The sequence below is a fragment of the Manacus candei genome, unplaced genomic scaffold (assembly GCF_025592945.1).
Source record: "Manacus candei isolate 608988 ecotype Guabito, Panama unplaced genomic scaffold, ASM2559294v1 h1tg000049l, whole genome shotgun sequence".
Taxonomy (NCBI): Eukaryota; Metazoa; Chordata; class Aves; order Passeriformes; family Pipridae; genus Manacus; species Manacus candei.
The window spans coordinates 19364247-19382998 of NW_026138097.1; the positions used below are offsets into that span (position 1 = coordinate 19364247).

The window sequence follows — 18752 nt, forward strand, 5'->3', positions numbered from 1 at the left end:
CACCATCAAGCTCTTATCTAGGGATAGAACAGGCCTCAATGAATAAGAAGGTGCCAACCTCCTCTGAAGTGCTTAAAATGAGACAAACCCCAGCCTGGCTATTCCTTTAATGGTCTCGCTATTGATGAAATTGCCCATTAAATCCCAACACCACATGCAAATAAGCGCTTCAAAAAGCTCTAGGTATCCTATGTAAATCTAATTTGTCACTTCAAAAGTGTGCAAAGCACACAGATTTACCCCAGTTCCTAAGAAAGAGAGAGCTTTCCTGTTTGATTAACATTATCTCAGAACATGTATATCTGACAGGGAAATAGTCAAGGGCAAAAAGACAAACCTCCTCCAGGTTTGGTGGATCCAGTCCAGTAAAGCACACAAACACCTGCTTACCTTTAAGCTCATGGGTAGCACTATTGACTTCATGGGAAAAACAGGCATTCTCATGTCAAGGTTTGCAGAAAGATTGTATTTTGGCATTGAGCTGCAGGCAGCTTTTTCAGCTTCGGTTTTTCTTGCCTATTTGTTGAAAAGCATGCTAAGCAAGAGTGTGTCTGTGCTTTTAGGGCTGGAGAACATTGATGACAGCGCTAAAATCACTCGTGTTACTTGGACCTTAAAAAAACCCTCCACACAGGTGCTTCTAAAGGGGGAACCAGCCACATTCAGATTCCTGTCCTCAGGCTTAAGGGAATATTTATTCTTTGTGCCGTTGAGCAATCAGAGGGCAGCAGAAGTTGTGTGTCATGGATGCTAAAACTACTTCTTGCTCTTCACATTTCAGAAAAGATACAGTTGCATGGGCCTCTTTCCTTTAAAAGAAAAAAAATCTGGAAGAACAAGGTCGGGGGTTTCCACAGTCTTTTTCCCATGACACTTTTGAACAAGAACCTGAGACCTCAATGAGGATTGCTCATTAATGTTAATCTTAGTTTGGCAAAAATTGAGATGTAAAAAGACACGTCATGGGGTAACTATTTTTTAAGATGACACCTTCTTGCTCAGTGTAGTTGTTTCTGGAGGGTATTCAACTCATCTGTCATCATTTCACTGAGCAAAGCACATTTTTTTCTCCATTTATTATCTCAGCATCAAAGTACCCGTGGGAGAGAGAACTACAATCTGTCCCACCTTGCACACACCACTTGTTCTTTATACTTTGGAGCCCAGGTTTATTCAAACCACTTGCTTTTGAGGTCCTCAGTCTTGCCTGCTGTAGAACTAAAAAATTCCTGTGGATTTAGAGCAAAGGCTTTATTTGCCTTTGTCAAGAGGACTGAGCTTTGAGCAACATTTCCTGAACTGAAGTAGCCCCTGCAAGCACGGCACCCTGGTATCCAGCTAAGATGGCCTCTGCAGTCATCTGCTGCTGCTGCTTCAAATATGAGCCACTCTTCCAGGTACCGACTGTGTGCCTACACCCTTCCAGCTTCCTACCTGATTTGGGTCAGCAGTATCACCGACCAAACTCCAGATTTCTTCAGCCTATCACCAGTTTTAGGGGTTTGCCTAAAAAATTGCTTAAGGATAAAAACAGAATCTGGTTCTTGATGGGTGCTGTTCTGCGGCTGGTGCTCCCGGGCACTCTGTTGAGGTGCGTAATAGTACCGTGCACAATGAATGACTCTGGAAAATTTTTAAATTGTGGGTTTAGGGGGCAAACAAGGAGTCCTATTTTAAAGACTTAACTGTAATCACATTATATGCAAGAGTTCCTTCATAGACAGTCTTCACTGTTGATAAAAATTACATCAAAGCAGCACACAAGTCACAGCTTTGCAATTCCAGTTATTTGCTTGCAGGCCTGTAATTCATCACAAAAATCTCAGATTGTGAATGAAATGCTTTTGGTGATGTCAACTTTCCAGTGACCAGTAAACCACATCAGAGAACTACCACCACGTGGTAGAACAGAGCCGGGAAATGGCAACAGCTAAAACTAAATATTATTTCATTCTTAAAAATAGACTCTTGAAACCCTGCTAGAGCCTGAATACCTAAAGAGTCCAGAAAGAGTGTGAGGGATAAAACCGATAATGAAGAGGTAAAGAGAAAACTAATGTGAGACCAGGACATGGGCAAATGGTGGTAAAAGCCACTGACTACTCCCCTTGTCCCTCTGTTTTAGCGTGCGACAAAAAGCAAACACCTGAACAACTGGTGTTGCTCCACCGATGGGAAGGACCATTCATGAATCTCAAACCCACCAGAGCTATTTCTAGCCAGCAGGCTACGTGAAGGAGAAGTGCTGCACTGACCACTCTCAGCGAGGCGGTGGGGTATGGCAGACAGGAACCTCAGGTATATCAGATGGGAGACGATGGAGGCGGGAGATGGCAGGGCTGAAACGGCTACCAGCTGAACCTGTGAATCAGCCAGCTTGCTTCTGTGGACAGAAGACTTGTCATCACGTGCATGACATTTGTCATTCAGAGACCAAGTCACCTTCACATGACAGCCAGAGGGGTACACTTAACATTTTCAATGACTGGGCAGTCTGTAGTGCCTGCATGTTGCCCGCACTTTGGTGCAAAACCTCAGGCTTTAACCTACGTGCCCCCACTGCCACAGCAATTCAAAGACTAACAGCTACTAGGTAGAATATTTTGAAGATGAATCAGAGAGTAAGAACCCAAAAGATAACCAAATCAAAACATTTAACAAAACGTCTTGACAGCAAGACAAACAGTCCATAACAAGCAGAAACAGATTGCAGAATAATGACGCTATCAAAGCTAATACCCAGATGTGCTTGTGACAAAGGCAAATCTCTTCTAGATTGAACAGGTGCAACAGCAGCACTCCAAAGGAAAGCTTAGCAGCCTCACTGTTCCAGGTACAGTCTCAATGACTCACCATGAGTAACTCTACACCCATTCATGCTTAATTAAAATAATAAAAAAGACACTAAAGACACAATGATTTAGACACATGTGCCTCTTGCATTTTAGTTCAGTGCATCATTTTTCTATGCTTCATCAACTGAAGCTGAGATTTAGTGGAAGAAATGACCATTAGAGATTTCTTGGGCTTGATGCCAAATTAGGAGTTCAATGGGGACTTTCTATGCTTCATATCTATATGTTTATCTTCCCTTTCTTTCTACATGTCCACAGAGAGGAGCATAATGTATTAATCTCTTATGGGGTGAGGCGGGATCCCACAGTCATAGTTGAGCTGCCATGGAGAATGAGAAAGCTTGTAGAGAAGAGGGGAAGCTTGCTTTCACCTCCTGATGCTCTGCTTTGGCTTCCTTCTGGATTTTAGCATTGCCCAGGGAACAAATGCTGAATATTCTGCAGGCAGAAACATGAAGGACAGTGGTAGGGCTGCAGCCCTTGCTTCAGATGATGGCTGCATAGAGGGATGTAATATGTAACACCCACAGACTGTTCTGCTTTGGTGTGAGAGTAAGGATTGCATGATTGTATCTGCACCTTCTCCATCACGAAGGAATTGCTGCCTTCATTAAAGAGCTCAAGACTCAGCTGAGAATTGATTAATCCACTCTTTAGGTGTCATCAGGAGGAACCAGCTCTGCCAGTGACTGTGGCCCAGTCAAGTCAGTGGGAATATTCCTTCCTGATCTGAAGAGGCTCTGGCTCGTTTCCATAAGCAGCCTGTTTTACTACATGTGGTATTGCAGGGAAGAGGTTTTTTTCCCAGTGAGATCAGCTTCAAGGAACCATCTCTTTCTTGCTACTGAAAAATGAAAAGTTACTGAAGGACATGCTGCTCATAAGGCTGTAACAAAATAACATACTCAAAATAGATTTCCTTGTGTGCTACATAGTTTTAGGACTTCATATGAACCTAGTAGCACATTTTTCCCTATCTCTATTTCTGCATTCCAGATTAATGCGTTGCCTAACAAAACTTCACAGTATTTTTATTTCCATACAAGACTTTTTTTCTTTTCCCTCTACTTTGACCACTGACTAAATATATTCTGCACCCATCTGCAGTCACAAATGTTGTTCTTTGTCATTCTTGAACAGACCCTATATACTTTCTTTTTCTTTTGGAGTAGCCACAAAGTGGTAAGGGTGAATGACCTCATTTTTTTTTTCCCTCCTTGGCTAATTGGCTCTTGCAGGGTGGATTAAACTGGACAGCTTGGCTCTTTTACCAAAATGCAGCCTTTCCTGGTCACTTTTATCTAGATTTTAAGAGAGAGGCAGCCAGAGGGTTCTGCAGAGGTGAAAGGTAGCTCCTGGTCTCAGCTCTCTGCCTGCCCACTGTGTTGTCATCCTCTGTCACAGCCCCTGCTACAGTCTCTCCTTCTGGGACATTGAGGGGAGGCACCACAAACACATTTGGCCAAGTGGTATGGGGAATGTGCCTCTGCCATGGGGATGCTGGTGGGCTCATAGGCAGAAATGTATCCAGAGAACAAGGGTTGGATGCTGTAGCCTACGCAATGGCACTCAGCCAGGCTGAAATATCCACTCCCTTCCCAGGCCTGCGCAGGCAGACCTCCCTGTGACTTTGGTGGGAAATGGATGGGGTGCTATCCTGCGGTGATTAATGACTCTTTGGCTTTGTTTGCAGCCATGACATCCTAAGCACTGCACAAACACCAAAGAAAGCCAAGCCTTCGGCCCAGAGAACTCACACCCTGAAAAGGCAAACAAAAAAGGTAACCATGGGAAGCACTGTGCAGAGCAGCCTAGGTGGCTGCACAGGTATGGGACAAAAACCAGGATGTCCTGGAGTGCCAGGGTGATGTCAGCATCACTCCTCTTGTGCAGCACTGAGCCTTCCACAAGGCACTCAACTGCAAATGTGATAGCACACTGTGGTGACACACAGACAAGGAATAATCAGGAAACCTGCACTTCCCCAGTGCTGACACATGATGTCAAAGTTTGCTCCCACAGGGCAGACACAGCAGCAGACTGCCCTGAGTGCCAGTGCAGCCTGCAGAGCCAGATTCCCACCTGTAGCCCACCTTGCCGCTTCCAGCCATTGCTTGTAGAGTTTTTCTTTTATTCCATGAACTTTGGACCATTTTCAAAGGGTAAGTCATAAAAAGTGGCAAGTTCATGCAGGTAGCCTCTTGTGTTGTACAGACCAAGGCCTACCCAAGTCCAGAGTACAACCTGGTTAAACATCACTGAATTTTTATATTGCATTTATAACACACAAATATTTGCCTTTGCGCTTTGCATCACCAGTAGTGAGCCGTTCTCAGAGCAGCTGCTTCTCTGTGCAAGCAATGCTAACCAAGGCATCCTTAAACCAGGGGTTCGTGGCTGCAGCAGCGGCCAGAGCCATCTGGCAAGTTGAGTTTCCATGGAAAGGAAGGGGACAGTCTGTGTAAGTAGCACAGCTGCAGTTCAGGACATGAGGAACCAGCCATCTCTGTTCCCCTCTTCTCCCCACTGCCCACCTCCAGTAAGCTCAACCAGCACCTGAAGCAATCACCTCTTCCAAGTGTCCAGCAGCCTTTGCACTGCAGAACATACCCTGGCAGATCACGGGACAGGATGAAAGCAGGCCTGGATTCTGTGGTCACAGCACGTGGTGGCAGGAACCCTCCTCGCTCTGGTCACCACAAAAGACTTCCTGGAGACCTGGTCATACTGAGAGGAAGGGGGCAGGGAGAAGCAGGAGGACAGCCTTGCAGCAAGGATTACCTTTTTGGTGCATCTACGCATGTACCTGGTACAGGAGGGTCTTTCACCACTTTAACTCTGAGGGACAGATGGATAAACATAGTGAAGTGACTCAGATATGATTCCTCTAAATAATGTTAAGGTATAAATGCCAGAGGACACCACTTTGAGGTTTCCACGATTTTATACACTGTAGTTATGTACTCATCCTTTTTACCATCTGTACTGGTTCTTGCACAGCTGTCAAATTACATCCCGCTTTTCTGAGCTTGAGGGCAATAGACAGTAACGGGCAGTAGAATCAGATCCTTAGGGCCAAAGTTAATCTCTCTGCTTGACCTGCCTTTTTTTACCTCTTTTGGCACAGTATGAAGAAAGCCCTGTGCCCTAAATGACATAGGTCAGTACCCTCGAGATGTCTGACAAGCTTTGAGTTCTACTGACTTGTTAAATGTGGTAAGGGTTTGTTTTGGTACTGTTGGTGGGAAAGAAGAAATTACATCAGGCAGATGACGCTCAACATGAAAAAAGAAGTGGGAGAGGTTTCTTTAATTATGGATTGATGCAGTTTTATATGCATTATATTCCTTTCATACGAGGCGCTGTAAGATTTTTCATACATTCTGGGGTAAACTGCGAAGCAACTAAAAACTTTTCAGTGCTCCTCATAGGAACCATTCCCACAATGGAATTTTGAACTAATTGAATTATGGTAGCTTTGAAGCCCATGCTGCTAACAACAGAATAAATCCAGGAGTTTAGATTAGATATTGTAGATGTTTTGCTCTACTGAATGATTCCTTTGGCCCTGATCAGAGCAGGAATAATGAACCAGGAGAGCTCATGACATAACACAGTGTAGTCACTGTTACACTCTTTTTCCCTCTCTTATCATACAGACAGTGCATTTTAGGAAAGTGAAAGAAAAATCTGTATTTTGGACAAAATTTTTCTATATTACAAAGAATTCCAGATGCTTGCAATGAGTAAACTTTCCCTATAAAGTAAATATTACAGAGTAGTGGAAGAACCCATCCCATTGCCACAAGAGGGGAGAAGAATCTGCAGTGCAACTGGTTTATTGCATACTTGCAAATGCACATTCTCACAGACTTTGACTCCCACCTGATGGTAACACTGATGCTCTTTACTGGGGTTAAGCAAGGAAAGAAATGTGGCTATTCTGTACAAAGAAGTTGAGATGATCATGCCTCAGAAAGCAAAATACCTCCTACAGGCACCCAAACCAAAATCACTTGGAAAGATGATCTTGTGGCTGAAGCACAAGATAAGCAGGAGGGCGGAGTTCTGCTCCCAGAAGTTCTGCTCCATGCTCTGTGTGTGACCTACAGCAAGTCACGAATTCTCTGTTCCCATTTCCTCTTTGGTGAAAATGATGATGATGATGATGTCCATTCTCAGCAGAATTATGAGTGAGTACTCATGAACTTACATTTCCAAGTGCTTCTCATTCTTTGCAGGAAATACATTACAAATATCACTGTCCTAGCACTATTCCACTATATTATTGAGTCTAAACTAATACAAGTGCATCAGAAAAACCTCAGCCCTACCACGGATATTCTCACAATTTGTTCCATCAGAAAACAGCACTCTTCTAAGAAACCACTGTTAAATCAGTCAAACAAAGGAGAACCTGAAAGGCTAGCTGGGAGCAGCACCTCTCCAGGCTTGCCTTACTCTCACATTCTTGACTTGTAGGTTCTGCTCACTGTCGCAGGTAGAATGTTAAATTAACAATTAATATTTTAATCTTTGACAAATTGTGGCTTATCCTTATTCTTACACTACAACTTTCCTGGAGTGTCCTACAATTTTGTACTGTTACTTGTCCAGTAGCAACTTGAAAGTTTCACCCTGTACGACCACTTACAGACTCAGAATTAAGCATGTGTTGGATACAGTGGAAAGACTTTACACATCAGCCCAAAATAAATACAAGTTCCTTGTTTTGTGTCCTGCAAAAGGCTATGAATCAAGAGGTGAGAAATAATGAGGAGTTCCTCCTGGTTTCTACATGCTGGGAACTATAGCATGGAAATCCAAATTTTCAAGGTTTGGTCAAGAGCTGAGTAGGTTCCAGGAAATGAGCAGACGCCAAAGGGAAAAACTGCACTAAACCAAAATGACTCCAGAAGGAAGCAAGCATGTAATAGGTAGTGACCTGAAGCAAAGGTAAGAAGAACATTGAGGTCTGCTCTTCATGCTGCATTGAACAGTCCTGAACACCAGGACAGGAAAAAAGAGACAGACACAGAGGATACCAAGGAACAGGGCAAACCACCTGAAAGCTGTGATGAAAAATCACTTTTGAAATTTGCAGGCTCATTCATATACATATGGAGGACACCTGGAAAGCAGCAATTTAAGGGAAGCCTAAGAGTGAGGGTGGACAAAATGAAACGTATGTTTTAGAAGGGGAAAAAAAGGCCTGTGTGGTTTTAGGCAACATATTTAGGACCAGGGATCCAGAGGAAAGGCTCTCAGGACTATGTGGTCAGACACTAAATTGTAAGCTGTAGAGAGCAGAGGGTTTTTTGTTTTGGTTTGGGTTTTTTATCTTCTTTTTCTTGAAGCTGCACCTTACTCTCAGGGAACCCAGCCATGGTCCAGTTACAGTACTATGCTGAGGGGAGCACTTAAAATTACATAACTTATCAAGAATAATGAGATAGAGAAACACTAGAAGTTCAGATGAAAGAAATACAAATGGTAGTGAGACTGCCAAACATTGATTAATGGAGGAAAGTGCGATAGCATGGGATTTGTAAACAGCCTGCCAGTCTAGAAGGGTCTAAATAACTCGAAGGGAGAGGAATAATTTTAAGCTGTATAATTAGAAAAAGCAAAGCAAGATTCTGCAAAATCAAACCTCTGGAGGAAACCCGACGTATGCCATTCACAAGGCTCAGCAACAGCTGGCTGTGGAAAAAAGTCTTTCCGAAAGCCAGGGAAGACCAGCAACGATCCCAAGTGTAAAACACGCTGACCATCAGACACCTGGCATTGCACGAAGCTGCAACAAGAGCACGCTCTGTCTGCAAAAAACCGCAGAGCTCAGATCTTTCCCCTTCAGAGGAAAGGGCTGTCCTTTTGGGGCAGCTAACTCGCCATGGGGATTTGGCTCCCGGCTCTGTCACGAGCAGCACGTGAATAACTCCAAGTGAGTTATGTAGGGGGCACGAACCTCAGCCTCCCACCCGTGGGCCCGGGGTCACGACGCCGTCCCATCTCCCGCGGCCGCCCGGGGGCCGCCAACATTCGGGGCGCCGGGACGGTCAGAGCGCCAGGGGCTCTGTACCCCAGTGGGGGCGGCTGAAAAGCTGTATCTGGCCTGGGAAGACCGTACGCACTCGTCCCCCGTCTGAGGGACAAGTGTGCTCCCGCTCTCTCGAATAAATCTGTTCGGTAGGGTGGAGTCTGCCTTATTTTTACTCTACATGCAAATTATACCCCTCAACAACCTCGCTGCAAATATTTTCTGGTTTCTCACACCCTGCCCTGGGCAGAAGCAGGCTCTTTTCCCTGCAGATCCTCTGGCTTCCTTTGGAACTTTGGGTTCAGACTACTTTGATTTTAAAGAAGCGAGAAAAGCTTGTGAGACAGGATGAGTTGCTGGGATAAAACCAAAACCAAAACCCAAACAACCAGAGGGGAAAAAAGGCAGGCGAAGCTGTTCTGCTAAATCCCGCTCTCCCAGTGCCTTGAGCTCCGACCTCGTCGTCTCCTCCAAGAAAACCTCTCCGTGTGAGATGCGACACCCACTTTCCCCCTCCGCCGGCTCGCAGCCTTACCTGTTTGCCAGAGGCAGCGAGGCAAAGGAGAAGGAGCCAGCAGCCTGATGGGACGGGCATGTCTGGCTGTCCGTCTCTGCCTCCTCCCGTGGCTCCTTTTCCTGCCACCGAAGAGAAACTAGATCCTTCCAGCCAAGCCCCCGCGCCCCGGCAGCAGAGCGAGGCACATTTGAGCTAACTACTTCTCCTTCTTCCTTTCCTTCCTCTCAGCTACACGAGGGGAGAAGAGAGAAGAAGAAGAGAAAGAAAAAAAAAAGGCGCCTGGCTGTAGTTCCCACAGCATTTCCTCAGACTTGACATGCAGGGTTGTTTTTTTTTTCCCTCTTTTTGTCCCTCCCTTTCCTTTCTCCACCCCCTTTTACAAGAAGTGTAGTCACTATATCCATGGCCCTCCTCCTGCCGGTGGCGACTGCTTTCCCGGTCAGTCCTTCTCGGCAGGGCCACCCATCCACCTGCCCTCGCCCCCTGCTCTGTGCCCTCCCCTTCCAGCTCTCCTCTTACCCAGCACCTTCCCTCGCTGGCATCTGCCCTGGAATTGCTGCCTTCTCCTCACCACCCCTGGATATTGCCTGGCACTGTCAGAGGACATCTTGAGCCTCAGGCCGCCTCCCACCTCGCCCCCTGATCCATCCAGGCACAACCGCCCTCCTGCTCCCAGCATTGAGGAAAGCCTCCTTTCGCATCCCCTATCCCATCTCTTTGCCCATGCAGCAGCCTCGGCGTTCTGGCACAGCTCGAGGCCCCCCCCCCTACTCCTCCATGTACTTTACTTTGGCTGACGGCGGGAATTGGTGGACGCGAGTGTTGCCAGAGGGGAAGAAAAGCGGAAGATGGGCTTTGGGAGCTCTCCCAAAACAGTCCACACAGTGCACAGGGTCCGTCCCTGCGACCTGACTCGGAACAGTGCAGACTGCCCTCCTGACCCCCCAAAATTCCATCGCCATCACCACCAACCCTGCAGCAACTACCTTGCCAGCTGCAGCTGGTGGCTGCCGGGAACAGCCTACGATGCCCCTCCTCTCACAAGGGGAGCAGGAGTCCTCTGTGGTGAGGCAGGACAGGGCAGCACTGACTTACAGGGGCTGAGGATCCAGCAGAGCTGACTGTGTCAATACAAAACCTTCCTCGCTGCCCTGTGCTCACATGCTGTGAAATAAGTTGGTAGCATGATTATGACTTAGGCAAAGAAGGAAGTTGTTCTTTCACTTATGTGTTTAGTTAACTCTTGATCAGGAAAGAAAAAAGAGCTATTTATAAGTTTCTCTGTGTTTTCAAATAAATAAATACATTCAAGCACAAAAGATGAAGAGAATATTAACAAAACATCTTTCCTTGGTGGTGCTGTGGTCTGATTTCTGCTCAGAGGAGCGATACACTCAGGACAGAAAGGGCTGCTGGATTTCTCTCTTGTAGCTAGTGTGGAGGGCCTGCCTGCACAGCAAAATTAAGCTATGACCTTCACTTCACCTCTACATAGTTTCCAGAGGCCATAAAGCTTTTATAATCTTCCTAAAGTTCCTTTCAAGACTTGACACACTCACTGTCCTCTGCATTGGGCCCTGCCCGATCTGTGCTCAACCAGGTCTTGGTGCCCACATTCCCCTGCTGGTCTCTGGCACAATGTGGCTGTTTGGTGCTGGTTACCCCTATGTGTGATGCTCCACAGTGGGCTGTGGGGCAAAAGTACACTGCATGATGTGCCTGGCTTAGGGCCAGAGGCTGCTCCTGATGCCCTCGCTATCTGGAGATGAATGGGCAAGGGTCATGCTGATGAGTTTTAGCAAGCCATAGAGCTTGCAATTGCAGCATCAGAGCACTGTCAACCTGCCAAAGGAGTTGGGATCTCACCACGCTTGGGCTGGACAGGCTACAGCTCTGGCACCAAGCAGAAATTGAGTTGGCAATGAGGGGTACGAGGGATGACCACGGCACCTGACTTGCACGGTACGCAACAAATGCAAAGCCAACTTTATGGGGGGGCTTTGCAAGGGGGTAAAGTGCATGCCCAGCTGCTGGCAGTGGTGTTATTCTCTGTTGGTCCTGGAGGGAGCCCAGTGAGATGGAGGGGCAGCACTGGGGCGAGATCCTTCTGCCAGAGCCACATCCACACATTGCTGAAAACTCGCAGCCCTGTGCCAGCCAGGACATTTTAAAATGTTTGTATTTATGGTACAAGGAAATGTTGGTTTGTTTTTTTTTTAAACAGAAGTCTGTTAATTCTCTTCCCCTTTTCACATTTAGCACAGCACTGAAGCTATAGGCTCTGTTTATTTACCAGCTGCTCATTGTAACCACAGATTTACAAGAGCAAACTCACACTCTCATGAGCAATTAGATGTGTTACTGGCTCGCTTTGAAGGTGTAAAGGGTTTGAAGGCATTGAGTAAAGCCAAGCCCTGTGCAGCTCAGAGGAGCTCCAGACTACTCAGTATTGCATGTTAGCTTGATTACTTTTGCATTCTCACCCCTGATCCTGCCTGAAGTATTTCTTGTTCAGTCTGAAGTTTCTCTCATTTTCTACCACTATGTGAATACAGCCTCTTTTTGAAAGCACAGACATTTTCCTCTGAGTTAAATTTTATGCTTCTGAGCCAAAACCCACAGAAGCCACTACTGGGTGCTTTACAGTCTTAATTATGGATTGCAGTAGGTTGTTAGAAACTAAAATCTGAATGCTAGAAAATATGAACTAGGGAATGTATAGCACTGTCAATTCAGATTTATCACGTATTCATTCTATGTAGCACAAATAAAAGCAAAAAATTTACACCAAAACTGGTTTGTCAGTCTTTTCTAGAATTTCTTTTTTTTTTAATATTACAGAACATTAGTTTTTCAGCTACCTTTGCAAAGCACCTATTTTGAATAAAACCAAAATGCTTGAAATATTAAAGCTTCAAATGTAACGGTGATATTCGAGTGCCTCTTGTTTCTGTTCACCACTATGGCACGCAGGCCTAAACTGGAACTAGCCTTTGTGAAGCTGTTGTTAAAGAAGAGAGATGGAAAACCATGTGCAGCCTTAGAGGTGTGACAGAACCAAAATAATACCTTGGATAATTTCAGGATCCCTTCTTTGGCAAAGCCTGCCATGGAAAACAAACCGGGAGCCCGGCTGACCGCTTAGCAGGCCAACATGGATCTCTTCTTACCTCCTTCCTAGAGAGAGAAGGGTGGGTATTGCATGATAAATACTATTTTAAAAGAAGCACATCAATGTAATACTGCAAGTTTTGTAGCTGTTTGAAAATGCAACTCTTTCAGCATTAGTTCAAAAATGCCTCTTTTACAGGAGCTTACATAAATGGCAACTAACTCCCAATCAATCCCTGAATTTGACTCCCATCTTTTCAAAATGTTCAATCCAAAAAGCAAGCAAAGGTAAGGAATGGTTTGGTGGATACACCAGTCAACTAGGCATCTGAGCAGCACCCGTAGAGTCATGTCCATGTTCCCAGCTGTTCCTTCACTTTATCCATGCCATTGAACTCCCCTTCCCCGTGCACGGACACCAACCCCTCGTGATGCCCCATTTTCCCAGGAGGGAGAACTAGGAGGCTGCATGTTAAACCTGGGTAGAGAAGCAACACTGAAAGGCACATGGCTGCACCCCAGGATGCCTTTTCACATATGCAGGAAGGCTGTGAAGGAGCTTCCATTTCCTTGCCTCTCACATGCTGTTGAGGGATGGGGGATGAAATGAAAGGTTTTGATCAGTCAAGATCATTGTTTTTCTTTCACTACATGTCACAAACATTGTTTGGGGTTTCAAGCTCTGGACTAAATACAAGCTTTGTGAATACAAGCACCTGCCTCTCAGCAGGAGGAAGCCAGTGCATGTGCAAAGTCAGAGATCTAGGAAAGGTCCCTCTAAATCTTCCCGGGGGGGGGGATGCCATGGGTGACAGTGGGTCACAGTGCAGTTTCTAGAGTACCATGCACAGAGCCTGTCATGGGGCCAGGGAGAAAGGCTGCCTCCAGCTGCCTTATCACCTGCCACAGGGAGGTGCCACCCAATCTGTGGCCTAGAGAAAAAAAAAACAGAAAAATATCTGCACATTCTAGCACAGAGGGCTCTAGTTTTGTTCGAGACCTCCAGCTATTAAAATAAATCCATTTAAAAAATATAACTCTATTAATAAAAAACCCCAAACCATACACAAAACCATGCTGTCAACTTGAAACTATTTTCTTCCTGTGAAAAGCAAGTTTCCGCAGCAGACTTTTGCCCAGTCTCCTTGAAATTTTCAAATGCACAAATATTTTCCATGACAGAGCAACCATAATAAAGCTCCTTGGTCACAGTGGTGTGGTTTACACAACACACCTTTTACAATCCCACAAAAATGTAGCAGTGATAAATACATATAAAAACCCCTCAACTCTGTAGCATTCAAAAGAAAAAATCTCAAAACCAGCCACCGCTAGTACGTTAAATATTTGACGTACGTGCAAGCAGACACTGAACTGATAGGTTGTCACCAGCCACTGTGGTAATAACAATGCCTGCATAATTCTGGAAGCAAATATAATGTCATGGTGAATTTTTAACTTTGAATATTTGTTCGTGTTTATAAGAGATACCTGATGACCTCCTAGACTTGAGCCATATATTCATCCTGAGGACAAGAGCAATACTGGCACGGAAACTGAGGAGCTTGCTCTGCCCAGGATACACCTTAAGTTCTGTCCAGCCTGGAGGTGAGTCTTTACGGCTGGCAAACACCCACCAATCCCTCAGTGGGAGGACTGAGACCCAAATTAATTTGCAACACCCCATTACCAACTCCACAGAGTCACCCTGTCATTTTATCCAACAGCACACTTAACCATCTTGAACTTCTTTCAAAACTCACCAGAACATTGAGATGACTCATACTTAGATCAATAGAGTGCATTCATCTGTTAGCAAAGGATCAAATCTAAATGAACCCTTATTGCCTTTTAAAGGCTACGGCTGCTTCTTCCCCATCGCCACTTCCCTCTCCACTTGCACAATATTTAAAGGGGAGGTGCAACGTGCCTGACAGAACAACACACACATGATCCCACAAGGCACACGCTTTGCTACAGTCACTTCAGCAGGACTCCACCATACTGCCTCCACCTCCAAGAGAAGCTGAAGGGGTCTCTCAGGTGTTGGGGAATGGGAAATATCTCTGTGAAAGTGCAGGGTAAAGAGCAGCAGCACAAGACCACAATCACAGTTATTTTGGGAATGGCAATATTCATATACACTGCCAACAGCCCTATTTCCAAACAGACTATTTAAACGGTAGAATAAACAACCATCTGCCTCTGTGGGATGGTAAAGTTGGAGAGTAGGGTGCAGACTAGCCTGATATATGGTGACCGAGGGACGCAGTGACAAGCACGTGCAACACCATTGCTGGGAAAGGAACCAGACAGACCGTGCTGTGGTGTTGCCCCTTCACACCAACTGGTGAGTCACCTTTTCAAGTCACTGACTTCTACAGTAGAAGTGCTCATGTTTAAAGTTTCTAGGAAATTGAAATTTTCAGTCTAAGGAAGTCTTTCACCACATTGGAAGTGCGATGGACATTCAAGCTCAGCACATAGTCCAGATGCCTCCAAAGACAGAGGCTGTTTACCACTGACTTGCCTATTAGCAGAATCATCCTTTCCTACAGCTTCCCTATATGGATGAAACCTGACCAGCATTAAACCTAAAGGTAGAACGCCTTAGAAACAGCTTCTCTGGAAAAAACAATTACTTATACATGGTTACTCACCAAAACCAGTTAAAACACAATGCATTAGCATACATTACTAACAACCAGAACCTGAGCAGCCCACTTACTCAACAACCACACTCCTCTGTGCCTTTGTTGACCAGTTTCATAGACTAACCCAAATTAGCTACATATCTGAGTGTATTTGCTAGAAACATTAGCCAAATGCACTCAGAAAAACACCAAACTAGTTTCCTTTAAATCTTGTTGCCTGCATCCCATAATTCATCAGCATTTACAGCTGATGCATGAAATTCCATGATTCCACCTCAGATCAGTGCCATGCCAATCAGCTTGCCATATCAGCTACATCAATGACTTTCTGCTTCATGAACATTTGCTGGTGCTTTGTGGTTTACTTAAGTACCAATAATTACTTAAAACATTTTGAATTCACGATACCCACCATTATAAATGCACTGAAATGTAGGGCCATTGACCCCTTGAACATGGAGCCATTTACACTGCCAATAGAAATATTCCACGCTTCCGCTTTTCAGCACCTTTTTGGATCACCTTATCATCCACATGTAGCAATGAATTCCCACAATATATTACAAGAGCTCCTCCTTGTTCTTCACAACAGATGTTTTTCATGGATAATTTTTACCTTTCAATCCATAACTTCCTTGGGTTTTCTAGCCCTGTATCCACTCAAATATTGCTTTTAGTTCTCCTAACAAGAATATACTTTTATATACAGCAATAGCAGCATTTTTTTTCTTCTTGGTGCACAAGGGGAGTGGGAAGAATGACAGAAGACTGAGCTCCCTTTATTCAGCTTGATTAGAAGATGGGAAAAGAGCAATTTGCCTAATTTGTCATTTTAGAAAACAATCTCTTTCAGAACAAAATATAGGCATATAGATCAGTCAGCCTTATCTTTAATACTTAGATCAGGCAGCCAGGTACCTTCAGCCCACTGACTGCCTTTGCTTAAGAACACAAGAGTCAATATTTTAAATAAAGACACTGAAATTTCACTGAGGCAGCATGAGACCTTCAACATACTTCCTACTTCAAGTCAATAAGTTGAAGAACTTCAGGCAATGCAAATAAAGCCAACATTTTGTTTTTTTTACAAAACCTTTCTCAGGCAAAGTCATAAGCAATTGAAGATAACACTTTGGGGATGGATTGCTTTCCATGCTGCATAGCCAACTGCATTCTTTTAACAAAGCATTTTCTCCCAAAAGGTTCACATAACTTGTTTTCAATAATAATGGAAGAGGGAGAAAAAGTTAATTTAAAATATTCTGTTAATTCTTTTCTGTAAAGAGATCTCTCTTTCCCTTCCCAATTCTGAATGCTATAGTGCCATATCTAGGAGTAAAAAAAAGAAAAAAACCCAAATATCGCCAAACCCCACACAGAACAACTTCTTGCAATCTCCTTGAAAATTTTTCAATATCTGGCGAACTAATAAACATTTTAAAAAACTCCTGCAGCCAACATACACTAAGAGACTTGAAATTTAGGAGGCAAACCTGCTGAAGAGAACCTGCATTTTAAGTTTGCTGCCTAGACAGTAGTTTTTTCACCTCACTGGCTATTGTTCTGGTCTTCCTAGAATCCTCACTCAAATTCCTACAACTGGTATGAAGTAGAACACTGGCTAGCAGAAGCTACATTTTGCAAGGGGCTGGAGAGACTGGACCTAGTTGGGTGAAGAGGCTACATTTATACTAACAAATTAAAGAGTCTCATGCCACAATCATCCATAGTTAAACTGCTGTCACAGTTTTTTGACTTGCACTGATTCGCAAGTTTTCCAAACACTGGATGAAATTCAGTGTAGGTGAGCAGCAATTCTCACAGGCAGGTGGTCTGCTATGGAAAGTATATGTTTAACCATAGAGCAGTCATTTTGGTCTCATGACTACAAAGCTGTCTCTGGCACTGCAACTGCTGGAACAGATAGAAGAGAGAAAGAGGAAAAAAAAAAAAGAAGAAAAAAAAACTGTGGCACAGGAGACACAGGAGAGGAGGAGACCCTGCATGAAAATGGCAGTAAAGCCACACATCTAGAACTCAGGCACACAGAAATAGGAAATTTAGCAGGTTCAGTGCTATGCAAAAAGAGTTAAGACTAAAGAATTTCTGCACATTAGACCTCTCTTCTGTAACAGCTCTTTTGTTACAATAATCTTTGTTGCAGAAGACTAGAAGTAACAAGACAAGGCAGGTATACAAAACTTTTTATTGACAACAGAACAATAGAGAGGAACGTCACCACTTCCCATTCCTCAGGAATGTCTCCATTTCACAGTCAGTCTGCTAAAAGTATACTTTCATGGTAACAAGCAACACAAAGGCATGGAGCTGTCTGTAACCTCAAGAAAAATGTTTTATCAGTGCAGTGTAAAGGGACCGACAGTGTGCAGGTGTGCAGGCCCTGTCACAACACAAACATGGCAGGCAACAGTATATGCAGAGCCAACAGGCACAGACACAAAGCAGTCAGAGGCCTCAAGTTATCTCCATTATTTCCATCTAAGGGCAATACCTGACGTGCTGTTCCATCCGTGTTCTGTTCCAGAAGTGAATATGTTACTCCCTCACTCCTTTTGCTTCTCCTGTCCTCAAAGATGTTAATACTTCCAGCTGAATGGTACCATGTCAGAGAATGCCCGAGCTTTTATATTTTGCTACCTCATACCAGTTCATGCATGCACTTGAGTTTACTTTCAGAAGCTTACATTGACATAAAGAAGCGGGGGGGGGGGAAGTGCTGCAAAAAAGAAAAGTATTTAGTTGTTAATTCTTCCTTGTTAACAAAAATATTTGGTAGTTGTTGAATATACTCCTTGTAATGTTGTTTTCAAAAAGTACGTATGCAGTCTACTTAACATTTTAAGGAAACTGCACATCAAACTATCTCAACGTAATTTCGAATACTCAGAAATTAAATTTGAACCAAAATTCAATCTATACAACAAAATATCTCAGTTTTCAAAGTACACAGAACTGCACACTTAGTGCAAGATGAAAGCAGTCTCTCTTCTGTATTAAGCTTCCTCTGCCTGCAGAACTGTACCGGGGACCCTGTGTAGTAGCTTATACGTTTATTAACATTTATTATTTTAACATGTTTTTCCTTTACTTAATGGATGTGCCTCTGGATGTATAGACTGGTTGTTAAAGTGCTTTAACATAAAACAAAAACCCAACACAAGAAAACATCCCTCAAAAAACCATAAGAGATGAGAGAATTTTATCTGAAGGACTTTGTACAGCATTTACAATGTCAGCATAAAGCATCTGAAACATGAGCATTCCCTGCAGACTGATGCAGTGCAAGCAGTCTCATACATTAGATACTGCAATTCCTCTGGATTCAAGATGCACAATACTTACAAAAACAACCCTAGAAGCAGAGACAAATGCTGGTGGCTCTTCCTCTTCTTTTTAGAAACATAATTAAAAAATCTGCATTACTCTCTCATAATTTAAATACATAAGTAATCTCCACTTTTATTACTTCATGACAATGACTTCAAATTTACATTATTTTAAGTACCGTCAGAATAGCTCCATGTATAATACAGATATTTGCTGATATCCTGTCA

The 18752-nt window shown here is 44.0% G+C and overlaps 1 protein-coding gene across 3 annotated transcripts in view; it reads right to left on the reverse strand.

Moving 5' to 3' along the window:
* The window catches only part of TNFRSF11A (TNF receptor superfamily member 11a), a 31032-nt gene extending 18507 nt beyond the window's left edge, over positions 1 to 12525 (reverse strand). Inside the window, exons 1-2 of one of the 3 annotated variants that reach the window (XM_051799373.1) lie at positions 12482 to 12525; positions 9431 to 9640 (exon numbers count right to left, since the gene is read on the reverse strand). In XM_051799373.1, the coding sequence (XP_051655333.1) occupies positions 9431 to 9490 (60 nt within the window). In that variant the 5' untranslated portion in view covers positions 9491 to 9640; positions 12482 to 12525. Of the gene's footprint in view, positions 1 to 9430; positions 9794 to 12481 lie in introns of those variants that run through there. The other 2 variants (XM_051799374.1, XM_051799372.1) reach the window with 2 other exon arrangements.
* Positions 12526 to 18752: the final 6227 nt, after the last annotated feature.